At 46.6% G+C, this 12,224-nt stretch overlaps 1 protein-coding gene across 1 annotated transcript in view; it reads right to left on the bottom strand.

The window, feature by feature from the left end:
• Positions 1-12,224, bottom strand: part of Cht7 (chitinase 7) — a 208,989-nt gene that overhangs the window by 14,963 nt on the left and 181,802 nt on the right. Inside the window, exons 8-11 of the mRNA XM_065427728.2 lie at positions 10,884-11,178; positions 8,248-8,557; positions 3,025-3,148; positions 1,214-1,338 (exon numbers count right to left, since the gene is read on the bottom strand). Of these exons, the coding sequence (XP_065283800.1) occupies positions 1,214-1,338; positions 3,025-3,148; positions 8,248-8,557; positions 10,884-11,178 (854 nt within the window). The remainder of the gene's footprint in view (positions 1-1,213; positions 1,339-3,024; positions 3,149-8,247; positions 8,558-10,883; positions 11,179-12,224) is intronic.

Here is a 12,224-nt window from a genome sequence, read left to right as displayed (position 1 = left end):
CAAAATACGTGGTACACTGGAGTGCTATTGCTTTTATGCTACATGACACACGGTAATTAGAGCCATAAGCTAGCACAATATTTGCGCAATCCATCGCTTCGTTTGTGGCCTCATAGAAACTGGCGTGCGTTCACTTTCTTTAGCTTTTCAATGAAAACTGCTGATTTGTAATCGTGTCAAAGCGCCAGTTGATGTTTCAATGAACAAAATCCGCCTGCGTCTGGGACCTAATTGGAATAGCGTCGGGTTTTATACTGGCGGGCCCTTGTTCAACCCCACAATCGTAAGCGTAATTTTTTTTGCTCAAGAGATTTGAAACAACACACAATCTTGCAACCTACTCACACTTGCTTACGTATACCACAATATGGATGCTATGAGACAAGTAAGACTTCGTGAATATCAGCGCACAGTGGTGTAAAACCATCTGCGGCTGTAGGGTAAATTTTAATCGTTATTATGACAAATTATTCATGCCAACAACAGGGAACCTTGAAAACTCTCAACATCCTGAATTTTACTGTGACAGTAGTCGAGAGCTCATAACTGGGTTTGTGTACGTGTAGAATTTTTCAGCCTGTACTAAGTCTTCCTCACTGAATGCCATTGCCACTTTCTCACTGTCGATAGCCACATTCATTCTTGTCATGTGATGCTTGGCAAGAGAATTCTGGCGCTGCCATCATTCGCCTATGCAAGGATTTATATTTACTGCTTGGATTTGTATAATATTCCCGCTTGTAGGCTTTAGGCATTCTTTCAAAGTTACTGAGCAAGCTTAATATTTTTAAATTCCTAAGCACTCGTAGCTTCCTGAACACCGCAAGTCATATGTTATCCCAACGCATTTGGTCCTTCATTTCATGCATGAATATCCCCTCCAGCCAGCAGCTAACTCCGTCCACTGAAAAATTTAGCGTAAAAATATTTCTTGCCTATGCACAATCTTGAAAAGCGCGCAGATGAAGAACAGATTTGGAACATTCAGATCTTTAATAAAACTTTGCCAATTTTTGCAGAATGTGAATGCCATGCGAGAACTGAAGCTCTGGTACAGTCAGAAGCGTTGAAAGATGTGAGAAACGTGTCAAACCTAATTCATTTCATTATTATTATCATTTTTGATTAGCTGGCTTGGCAAGTACAATGGTGCGCAACGCGCCTGGGGAGGGTATGGCAAGTCGAACGTGTCATGCATGATCCATCAACTCACTTGTTCAACTCCTCAACGTCATATCCGGCGGAGATGGCCTCGAAGCTGGCCGGTGCTGCCATGGAGAGGATGAGCCTGGGCTTCTTGGACGCCAGTGCCTCGCCGTCGAAGGCTACGCGAAGTTCCTGCAACGCAGAACGCAGAAAGCCGTGAGGTGTCGTTTAGGCTTCGGGAGGAACTGTTCCAGAGACCGTTTTTGAAGTACCCGCATTTCATGGGCTAAAGCATGTTGTTGTGCTGAATACTTCGCATTCGTTATAATACGATACAGCGCGAGAGTACGACATCACAGCATGCAAATGACAGACACACTCCAGCGCTACTTTCAACTATAGCTTTCGTCTAACCACGTACACGATAGGCGCGGGGTGCGAACAACGCATGTCTAAATGACTTCAAAGAGCTTTTGTAGCATTATAAGGATTCTTATTCGGCCATATGAATGCATGGCTGAAAGTGTGACTGCCTCTGGGTCTTTGAAAAAACTTTGAATCGGGCCCAAAGTCAGACGACAGGAGATGTCACTGGGGCATATGAAATTGCAAAAAAACATGACCGGAATGTGTGCGAGCAGGCTTTGGGTGTCGCTATCGAGAGAGGAAATGCGGTTCGTGCAATTATCGCTGTAGTGCTTTGCTTAATATGTTGTGATTACACTCTGGAACACGCGTCTGCTCGTTGATCTGTCCATCTGAATGCTGTCATTCTTGCGTTAGTAACATCGTGGCCAGACCCAGTTTGTTCATCTTCAGTACTATGCTAAGACAGTGCGACTAAACAAAAGCACATAGAGCATAGAGCAAAAACACTCGGTTTATGGTGTGTTTCTCTGTCGGTGCGTGTTCAGTCACGCCGTTTCACTTTAGTTGATAACCTTGTGTTCTGTTTTCGTTAGCCCTGTGTGCATATGTATCGTATACGTGCGAGAAATATCTGTAGCTGAAAGTAGAGACGCGTGTCTATCATTTTCCTCCTGTTTTCTCGTCGTGTAGCACGGCAGAAGGTTATCATGAACTCGTAATTTATCTTGTTATTCCCCAAAGCATCGCCGCCCAGCGTAAGACAACAACCCCGTCACTATGTAGAGTATCGCTAAACTTATTTGAACTAGACTGTGAATGTGAATCTCTCCTCCCGACAGTTCACCGGGCTGTTTTCGGCTTTTACCACTCCTCGGACAGCCGCCGTCGAAGCTACTTGTGTATGTGGTTCTATAAAAACATGTCAGTTCGTTATTTTCGCCACCCATTGTCATATATTTACTATTTGCGGAGCAATTCGTTTCATTTTCGTTATGGTGCAGTACTACGTGAAACAATACGAATTAAAAACGAGAGAAGAAGACCGTGCTGACAGCTCCTGTACTTGAACAAGCATAGTCCCTTTTCAAGGCATTATGTTAGTTGTCACTTTGATCATGACTCAGAAGCAATATACTATTATCGGAACATATATTATTATCGGACCAATAATTCAAAGCGGGGTTCAAAACTATTGGTTGCTGAGCTAGTTGGTTCATATTTGTTTTGATGTAATAGGACACTCTTTTTGACATAAAAATTGTTACAGCGCAATCACATGCAACCACAAGTATGAAGGACGGGACACAAGCGCTTGTGTCCCGTCCTTCATACTTTGTGGTTGCATGTGATTGCGCTGTAACAATTTTTATGTCAAGTATGCACCAACTCGCCCAGAAAGAATTTTTAATGAAGGACACTCTTTGCAGCCGTGCTCTTCACATTGTTTCAAGTCCTGTTGCATCATACTCCGTCGTCATGCACATGGAGATAAGAGAGACCGACAAGTACCTTGATGAGTCCAGCCAGTCTCTTCTTGTCCTCAACACCCCGAGGGAATTCCCAGTCTACGTCGAGGCCGTCGAAGCCCTTCTCCCGCAGGAAGTCGATGGCGTTGAACACGAACAGGGATTGCCTGCCAAAAAGAGGTATCAGAATCAGCAGTGACTCTTCATGGGACAAATCCGGTACAAATGACAACAGGTTTGGCGGTTTATAGGGTTCCCATTGCATTACAAATTGTGCCATATATATGGCACATGAAAACTTGCAACCAAGCAATAGTCTCTCAAACAACTTACGGAAAGTATGACACATCCTTCTGAAATGCCCATGCAGACATGGTCTTCTTCTCAAGGAGTGATTGTACATGAGAACTTATTTAGGCGGTGGTTTCCGACGCTCTCCGTGCTCAGCAAAATGACAGAGATGCGGTCGACTTAGTGCAAAATTATTGTTGATTGATAGAACGCAGGAAACAAAGAGGATACGCATTATTGTGACAGTATTGCCTAAGCCTGCTAATGTTATACCTTGCATGTCCCTTGGTTATTTAATCAAAAGTATACGTTATTTATGCAAACGTTCGATAAGACAATCCAAGCATTGCGAAACACTATGGTAGAAAACTCCGGTCGAACCTTATTTACCCGAATGATTTTTTATCAACTTGTGTTTTATTGCGCAAGTGCATTTCCGTCATGTCAACGTCAACAAATGCACTCTCCCTTATAGGCAGCAAAACGGTTCGATGTTTTGACGTGTGAATCCTCGTTTGCGTAGAGTTGCTCAACACGTGCTTTCTCCCTTGACACAACGCGACCTCTCGATACTCCCATAGCACGCGCCTGCTTAACGACGTCAATCCCAGAAGGTCAGCGGTTCTGCCCTTTGAGCAAGTAACCCCGGCGTTTCGTGAACCCAATGGGCTTTACGACCTCGGTGGCACGTATGAGAGCCACCCAACCCCTGCATAATAAATGCCTCTCTCTCTCTCTCTCTCTCTCTCTCTCTCTCTCTCTCTCTCTCTCTCTCTCTCTCCCTCTCTCTCGCTTGCTCGCTCGCTCGCTTGCAAGAGGCGCGGGTGCCAATGGCGACCTTCGGGCTGTATGCACGTTGGGTAACCTTGGCAGGCAAACGCTCATCCGCTCACCTGATGTCCCCTTCATGTAGTGGTCGGCACCTGTTAGCGCCAGCCTCTGACCTCTGAGCTTGCGTGCGAGGAAGCCTTTCATCCCTGGCACCCGGCCCGGGGTCGTGAGAACGTATTACGCCATCGCGACGAGCGCTTAACGACTCGGTGAACCGCACTTCGCCCGGCTCCGTTCACGGTCAATTGTGTTTGTAAACGCAAGGCCTCGCAGTCGCTTTCTTCCGCGTCGACATTCTCACGACGATCCGACCACGAGGGTACCTGGCTGCCCTCTCGCGTCATAAATTAGCCTCGGAGAAAAGGTCAGCCCGGGAAACTCTTAAGCCTCCCTCTGCTTAGCGGACGCTTCGTACTTCGCGGTATGCATAGAACACGTAAATTAAATCCTTCCGGCTTTTGGCTGAGCTCTAGCTTGATATAGTTGGTGTTTACCGCTTCAGGGCCAATTGCCTGACTCACTGCATATGCCTTTGAGGCACTTTTGCCAGGGGATCTTCTTTTTATCCTACGAGGACATGTAGTGCCAAGGGCTCCTCACCGAGTGTGTTGATCCACCTTACTTGAGTTTTTTTTTTAACAGTAGGCGTAGAAGCAGTTGTCATGCACAAAACATGCATTAGCGTACTGAGTTGATCACTCATTTGGTTGGGCTTATTTCTTTCTTTTCTTTTGTTTTCGTTTCTGCATATGCGCAAACTTCACAGCGCCGGCGTATTAATGCTCGCAGGCACTGGCACCGCTTCATTCTATATTTGTCATCGGCGCTCAGTGTTTGACCGTGGAAAACAAGCTTAAATATTAAACGTCACAAATTTAGCTACTTAGCGCGTCATCTAGTCGAATATAAACCGTGCGATGCGGCAGCGATAGCCGCAGCAATAGATACGGCAGCAGATTCCATTGGCTTAAGTTGCTGCTAAAGCTGTGGCTGCTTCCAAATTGCTCGTTCACATAGATATTTGTGCATGTTAACGAACCATGAGTGGTAAAATTTAATCCGCAGTCCTCCCCTACCACGTCCTTTATAACATATTGTGCTATTTCCGGACTTTGAATGGATGGATAAAACATTCTTGTACGTCGTGCAAGGTTTAACGCGACCCGGGCTCAAATCTCCTACGGGGGAACGTCAAGGCCCTGCCTCAACGCCGCCTCACGGGCTTGCTGGACTGCCCACGTCTCGATTCCGCGGTAAACCCTGAAATGTAATTTTATTTCTAAAACTTCGCCAAAACGGGCAACCTTTCTTCGAGCTGCCGAAATTTACGCGCCTACGTAGGGGAATCTAAATAACCCAGAGGCTCACATTCGCTAACCACAGTTTCCTTCGTCTGTGGCAACGCTTGGAACAAGAATTCATACCCGCCTCGCGATTTCCAACACAGCCCCACTTCAGCCCAAGATTCGTGATTTACCATGTACTTACGCGATTCGACGTTATCGTTTCAGCAATGTAGAGAAAAGAGGACTCTATGTTCAACGCTGATCTCACAAAATTCTGCTAATAAGTGCTCAATGAAAAATAACTTCAGCCTCATACTTGCCCTCTCTCGCTGAGTGCAATTTTTTTTATACCTCGTACAGACGAAAGCTCGCCGTACCACAGTGCACTCCATCAGGAAGTCTCTCACACTAAAAGAAATTCACAGGCTTTAGCACATTGTCGTTCAAACGCATCATTACCTGGGATATTTCTTGCACTTAGAGAAAAAAAAGGAAACACCTAAAAGAATCTTCCCTGTTAACCATCCCTTCGGTTCATCCTTCTGCCTTACTGTCTTTCCGTTCTGCGTTCTTCTACCATGTTTCCTTCTTCTTTCCTCGAACTCTGTACATGTCTCACATGCACAAGTCCCAACTACTGCAGTTTTCCGCATTGCCTTCTGCCTAAAGCACATGTGCACCAAGCATGATCACCATGGTGGCTGTTCACGTTCCCGTGCCGGCACTTGGCTGCATGAAGCATAATTCTAAATCGTGTGTGTGCTGACTAGAACCATTCAATGATAATCGAGTGTACGCTTGGGCAACCGTTCTTATTGTTGCGGATGCTCTTAGCATGCACCCCTGATCGCTTTCCGTAAGGCACACTACGCCTACTGTTGCTTTAGCATCAAAGTACTTTCATAAAAAAAAAGTATCGAAGGACCTTCGATATCACTATCATTTCTTCGCACTTTGGACGATACTACATTTGTTTGTAGTTACGTTATAGATTACGGCTCTCCTACATCTTCAGACCGGTTCGAAACATTGGCCATCCGTGGCTTTCTCGGCAGTTATGCAACAGATGCGCACTGCCGTGGAGGTCTTGTGGAACCGCGCAGCATATATATTGTATTATTTATTTCCGTAATTCAGAGCTCAGCTTGTAAAGCGAGTAATTATAACCTTTTCCAAGGATCTAAAGTAGCGTCACAGCTTCCATTAACGTCATAAAGAAAGGAAATCGTTATTCACAGCTGGATAAGTTTGCCTGATGGGACACCTGGCGTGCGATGCAAAGTTAATACGGCTAGAAATTAAAGGTCATGCACTGGACGTGGCCCCGTCACCCAACATACCCTCTCAGGCATACGTAAAAAACTATCAGGTTATCCTATTGTGACACAGACCTCGCAGGACCATTAAAAGCGCCTCGCTTTCGGAGAGGTGGCGCGCTCGTAAATTTTTTTTACGGCAAGAGGTGTAGTGCACATGCTTAGACGCTGTGTGAGATGTCTTCGAACGCGTGACGGGTTTTTTTGGCGACTGTGCAGAGGCACGCCTGAAGATAGAGTAATCGCTGTGATCCTCCTTCGAAACGACTGCAGCTAGCATACACACTGAACGTTGCCAGGACCTTGTGTGAATGAAACGGAAGGGAATCGATTTGCCGTGCCATCGAATGTGGCGGGAAACGTTGGTTCTGCAGGGTTTAGTGCTGGGGAGCGCTATACCGTCGAAACGTGGTGTACGGAACTTTTCAAAAGAAAAAAGAACACCGTACTCCGTTCGTGCGCCGTCTTATTCCACCTGGCCTTCTTCGATGTGACACGCGAGAATGATTCCCGTTACGTCACGCTCTACCCACGCCACTGAGCGTGGGTGTGACGTTACGTGCGCATCTTGTTGGCCACGCAAACTGGCCTGCGAGTCTGGTGCTGCTTTGTGGCCTTGGCCTGTGCTCGACGTGTTAGGGCCCTTCTCCTAAGGACCATATTGGTTTCGTCGTTAAGAGTATCGCTTGCGAAGCCCCTCCTATGCGGTGCTTAAGCCAAATACGTTCGCCTACTATGTGAACACATTTACAGCTGTAGCTCTTGCAGCTCTCAGTCTCACTTGTGCGTACCGGCAGTATTCGTCGGCAGCTTTGCCGACGTGAGAGTGAGGAGCCATATGTATGAAGCACACTTGGTCTATTTATTGAGCAAAATAATCAATTAATGATGCTTCTCACGTTATGTGGCACCTACAGAAAACCACGATGGTCCGTGTGCTGCACTACAGGCTGCGTTCCAAGTAGTACAAGCTAGCTTCATATGGATTGACAACAGTCGCTCATCCCGACATTTAGCGCCGTTTTGTACAAATATATCTGCGCACTTCCGCTTGGACATTCGTGATCAAAAATTGTTCCCCGCAAGATTAGAGTACTTGCTTCCTAAGAGTTCTGTAATAAACACGTCCATTGAGCAACGCAAATTATGAAGAAGCCTACGCACGGTAAACCGCGAAATGTCCGTTAAATAAACACGAAGACAAGCCGCATCATTCACTTCTCACGCCCCCGTTGACTGCCAAGTCTCCGCAGTGTCATTACATTGCATAGATCATAAATTGCTTGTCGTGTGCAACAGAGTACCGTATCTATAAGCTGGTATTATAAGCACCGTTGAGAAAAGACAATAAGCAATGGAAAGAGGAACATCCACGGCAGCGGCCGTTTGTAGTTTCGCCAGCCATCCCCGCTACTGCTTCGCGGTTTTAATGAAAGTGGGATTTCTCTTCAAGGTGAACCATCCTTTAATGCTCTGAATTACCTATCGATCAACAGCGCTAACTGGCTAGGGCTCATGCGCAAGCGTCACAGGGCGCCTTACCTGTAGGTGTTCTCGGTGACCTCCCTGAAGGGGGCGGACCCCAGCATCCAGCCGCCGACGGCCAGCATGACCCTGAGCAGCGGGTTCTTCTTCTTGAGGCCCACGATCCTCTCCCAGAAGCCCTTCTTGGCGCCGCCGTCACCTTCGTCCACGGGCTCAGTGGACACGATCTTGAACTCCGTGATGTTGGCGAACGCGTAGATGACGTGCGTGCAGAGCGTCGGGTCGATGTCCTCCGGCTCGTAGTGGCCTTTGCCCTTGCGCTTGGCCGACCAGTTGGTGAAGTAACAGACCACGCGGGCATTGGTGTCTGCGTGAGGAGACAAGTTCGGTGAACTGGTTGACCAACACGATTGGCAGAGACAATTACCGTCTTTAAATACGCATGGAGAAATTGAAAAAAAATGAAAGTTATTACACGAGTTCCGGAGTAAAACGTTGTACGAGAAATTGTACTGAACTATTACTGATGCTCGGTTGTAACGTTCTGGTTTGTTCGGTTCCTCTAGTAGGTAATGTGTATATTCTGCAATGATGATTTATTATTGAAAAAGAAATTCGAGGACCCCCGAACACTTCTTATGAGCTGTGAACGCAAAAGCATGAATGTCCAATCGAACGCCGCTGAGTGGTCCTTCAAGTGTTGCGCTGCGAGTAATGTAGCGTAGCGGTATGTGGTGCCCGAACCAGCAAGCAGCATCACGCCAACGCCACATGTCCCCGACGTCATGCGTGACGGCAGGCCGAGGAAGCAGCAGCGTCCACCAAGGCCGGCAGGCGACAGCGGTAGGTGATGCCCGAGCCAGCAAGCAGCAGCCGCCTGCGGGATTGTCTCGGACACCACGCACCGAATTCGGAGAGCGAGAGTGAGGTTGACGTGGCGTCGCGGCGGTGCCCTCTCCCCTCACCCAAAGCTTGCGTGCGTTGGCGGCAGCAGCTATTCCTTTTTTCCGCTCTGCTCCGTTGAAGCGCGCTCATTACATGGCTTCCCAGCCAGCAGAAATTGAGGTGCCATTTCGCTGCTACAGATGACAAAAGCTGGCTTTTTGGCTCCATAGGCCATTCGACGCTTTTGTATTAACATTTCTCATTTGGGATCAATTATGTCCAAGGCGTAGCGAATGATTATTTTGTCTCCTACATCGTTGTAGTGTCTTCACGCCAATGCGCCAAATGCAGTGTTTGTTCAGGAAAGTGGCACTCGTTGTGCAGTCGGCGCTTAGCCTCCCCTCCCCCCACCATAAAGTAGTGATGTGTGCTGCACGATGTTCCGGGTAAAGATGAAACTCAATAACACTCAGTAAATACCCAAACTCATTGCGTCACAGTGGCACTCGCCAACTATGATTGCATTGCTACGAGTCCGGCAGCCATCTCGTGAAAGGCTTTCGTTGTGTCGGGAAACACGCATAAACTTTCCCATTGCTGGGCGATTAGCTCACATTGGCAACATGAACAGCCGCCAATATTCTATATTTACTCGGATTATTTTTTGCACTGGAAGAGCTTGTCTGGAGTCGCCCTAATTGGGTAATGAAATAAAAACGGTTTGAAAGAATGACATCAAGCACAAAATTTGTGTTTTTATGTCAGCTGTTTTGTAACGAGATGAATGACTTTGCTAAACACTGCACAACTAACGTTGCACTGTGTCTGGCTGAGCGCTTTCGACCTAAATAAAAGAATATCATTCTTTCCTGAATTGATTCCTCGGGTTCAGTTTTAGCCAAGACATTTCAATGTTTTGTCGGCTCCCGTGGGATGACGGTGAAAATGCATGCTGCTGGCCGAGCGCTGCCAGTGAGATAAAGAACGCCCTGCCGCTTCCTCGTCGCCAGTCCCGATGCAGCCGACCTTGTTCACCGAACGCACACTTGAGAGCAGCACAATACCGCGCCGCAAACGCTCTGTCACGTGGCTCTTTTCTCATTTCGTGGGCCTTCTTTGCAACCCGGAAAAAAAGGAATACTTGAGACGTGTCGTACAGAAAACAACTCGATCGGTGGTTTCTGAAGGTGCTCTACAAATCTTCGTATGATACTTGGTGTCCTGAGTCTATAATTAAATGTTGGGTAATCAAACTTAATTAATTAATGAGTTATGGGGAAAACAAAAAATTTGCCTTAGTTACTATAGGCTGTTGCGAATAGTATGCGTTTGGATCAATCCGATTCCGACGCGCCTGACATTTTCAAATTCTTGGCTGAAGTTACGGGGACCACCTGCATGTGTGTGTGTGTGTATGTATGTATGTATGTATGTATGTATGTATGTATGTATGTATGTATGTATGTATGTATGTATGTATGTATGTATGTATGTACCTTAAACTTTATACGTTACTAGACGGAACCGAACCAACGTCATTTATATTCTGTCAGCCTTGTCTGCATGTATATTCGCACACGCGTCACGCGCGCACTGCGTGGCGGCGACGCCAGATGGCGCAGAGTGCCGAGAAGACGCTCGAGAGAGTACACGCCTTCTACCTGACGTGTTCCCACGGTGGCAATATTATGCGTCGCTACATTACACCCATACTAATCACATTAGCGTCAACAGTCACACTGAGATGCTTTCTGTCGTAATTGTCTTTCTTTTTTTTCTTATTTGCGTCATTGTCCCCATGCACTCACCAGGCTCGGGAGCCTCGTCTTTGACGGGCACACTGGACGGGGCCGACTTGGGGTCGTCAATCCTCTTGATGGAACCGGGTGTCTCAGTGGTCGGCGTCGTTTTGGAAGAGATGGTGCGCGGCTTCTTGCCGATGGGCAGCACGTTCTTAGGTCCACGGCTGGGCCTGTTAAGAAGCTCTTCGGCCATGGCGCCGATCAAAGGCCAGGTCTTGGGCGTGCAGCGACCTCGGAAGTCGTCCATGTCCACGGTCCAGACCATGGCACCGGCGTAGCCGTTCGACTTGATCCAGTTCATCTACGCGGGGGACATCGCCAGCGATAGGGACAGGATTCAGTGATCACGGAGAGAGGTTGCAAAAAAATTTGCTTCCCCCTACTCCACTTCCCTTTTAAATGGAACTAGTAGTACGCAACTTGTATGAAAGCCACAGCTTGAGAATGTGGTCGTCTACACGCTAAGTAACAGTCATTTCCTTCGTGACAAGGCTATGCAGTGAATTTCGTACACTTGTTCGAATGGCGAAATGTTGCGTTTGAATTGAACAGGAGTGTTTCAACAATAAATGATGTGCATAGCGCACCAAAACGAAGCCTCAAATCTATTTCTGTGGCTCAAGACAGAAAAAAGGAACGCCTTTACGGGAAAGCCAGTTTAAAAAAAATATATCTTACTTGTTTCCTTCAAGATACGCTAGCTGCTACTAAATCCGATGTGAAGAGCTTTCATATCAGCAAATTTGAACACAAACCAGAGATTAGAAACGGCTGACACTGGGCTTTTACTGTCCATGATAGACAATATTAACCTGTCCTTTTACATGGGGCAACAGCCTGCAGTAATCAGTAACGCTTTATATTCGGCCATGATTATAAAACGTATCCAAAAAAATGCAACGACAAGAATTCGTGTCGCATACTTTCCTTCGAAAGAAAAATAATTTACATTCGCTTTGGAAATTTTTGATTTCGCACACTCTTTTAATTTACGGGTTTTGCGTGGAATAACCCCTCAAAATAAGAGGGAGAACGGAAAGACGAAGCTTCGTATGATTACATAGAAATCATAGATTAGCAGACGAAATGAGCAAGTTGAAATAATGTTATTTTTTCTAATAGCTTCTTTGGACGAATATTAATAAAAAACCATGCTGCTTTATTGGCGTTGTGTTAGGGTCACAATTAGCCACTGTGATTTTAAATTTATGGTGCGGATATTCAACTTGGTACTTAATTAGCAGCGCGCGTTTGTGAAACGTGTCACTCTGCGATTTAGACCATCGCCGACTGACACCCATCACACTGGAAATTTTGTTCGTGGAAGCTTTACCATTGTTTATGGTC

Source organism: Dermacentor albipictus, chromosome 8 (assembly GCF_038994185.2).
Source record: "Dermacentor albipictus isolate Rhodes 1998 colony chromosome 8, USDA_Dalb.pri_finalv2, whole genome shotgun sequence".
In the NCBI taxonomy this organism is placed as follows: domain Eukaryota; kingdom Metazoa; phylum Arthropoda; class Arachnida; order Ixodida; family Ixodidae; genus Dermacentor; species Dermacentor albipictus.
This window is presented reverse-complemented; position numbering and strand designations above follow the sequence as displayed.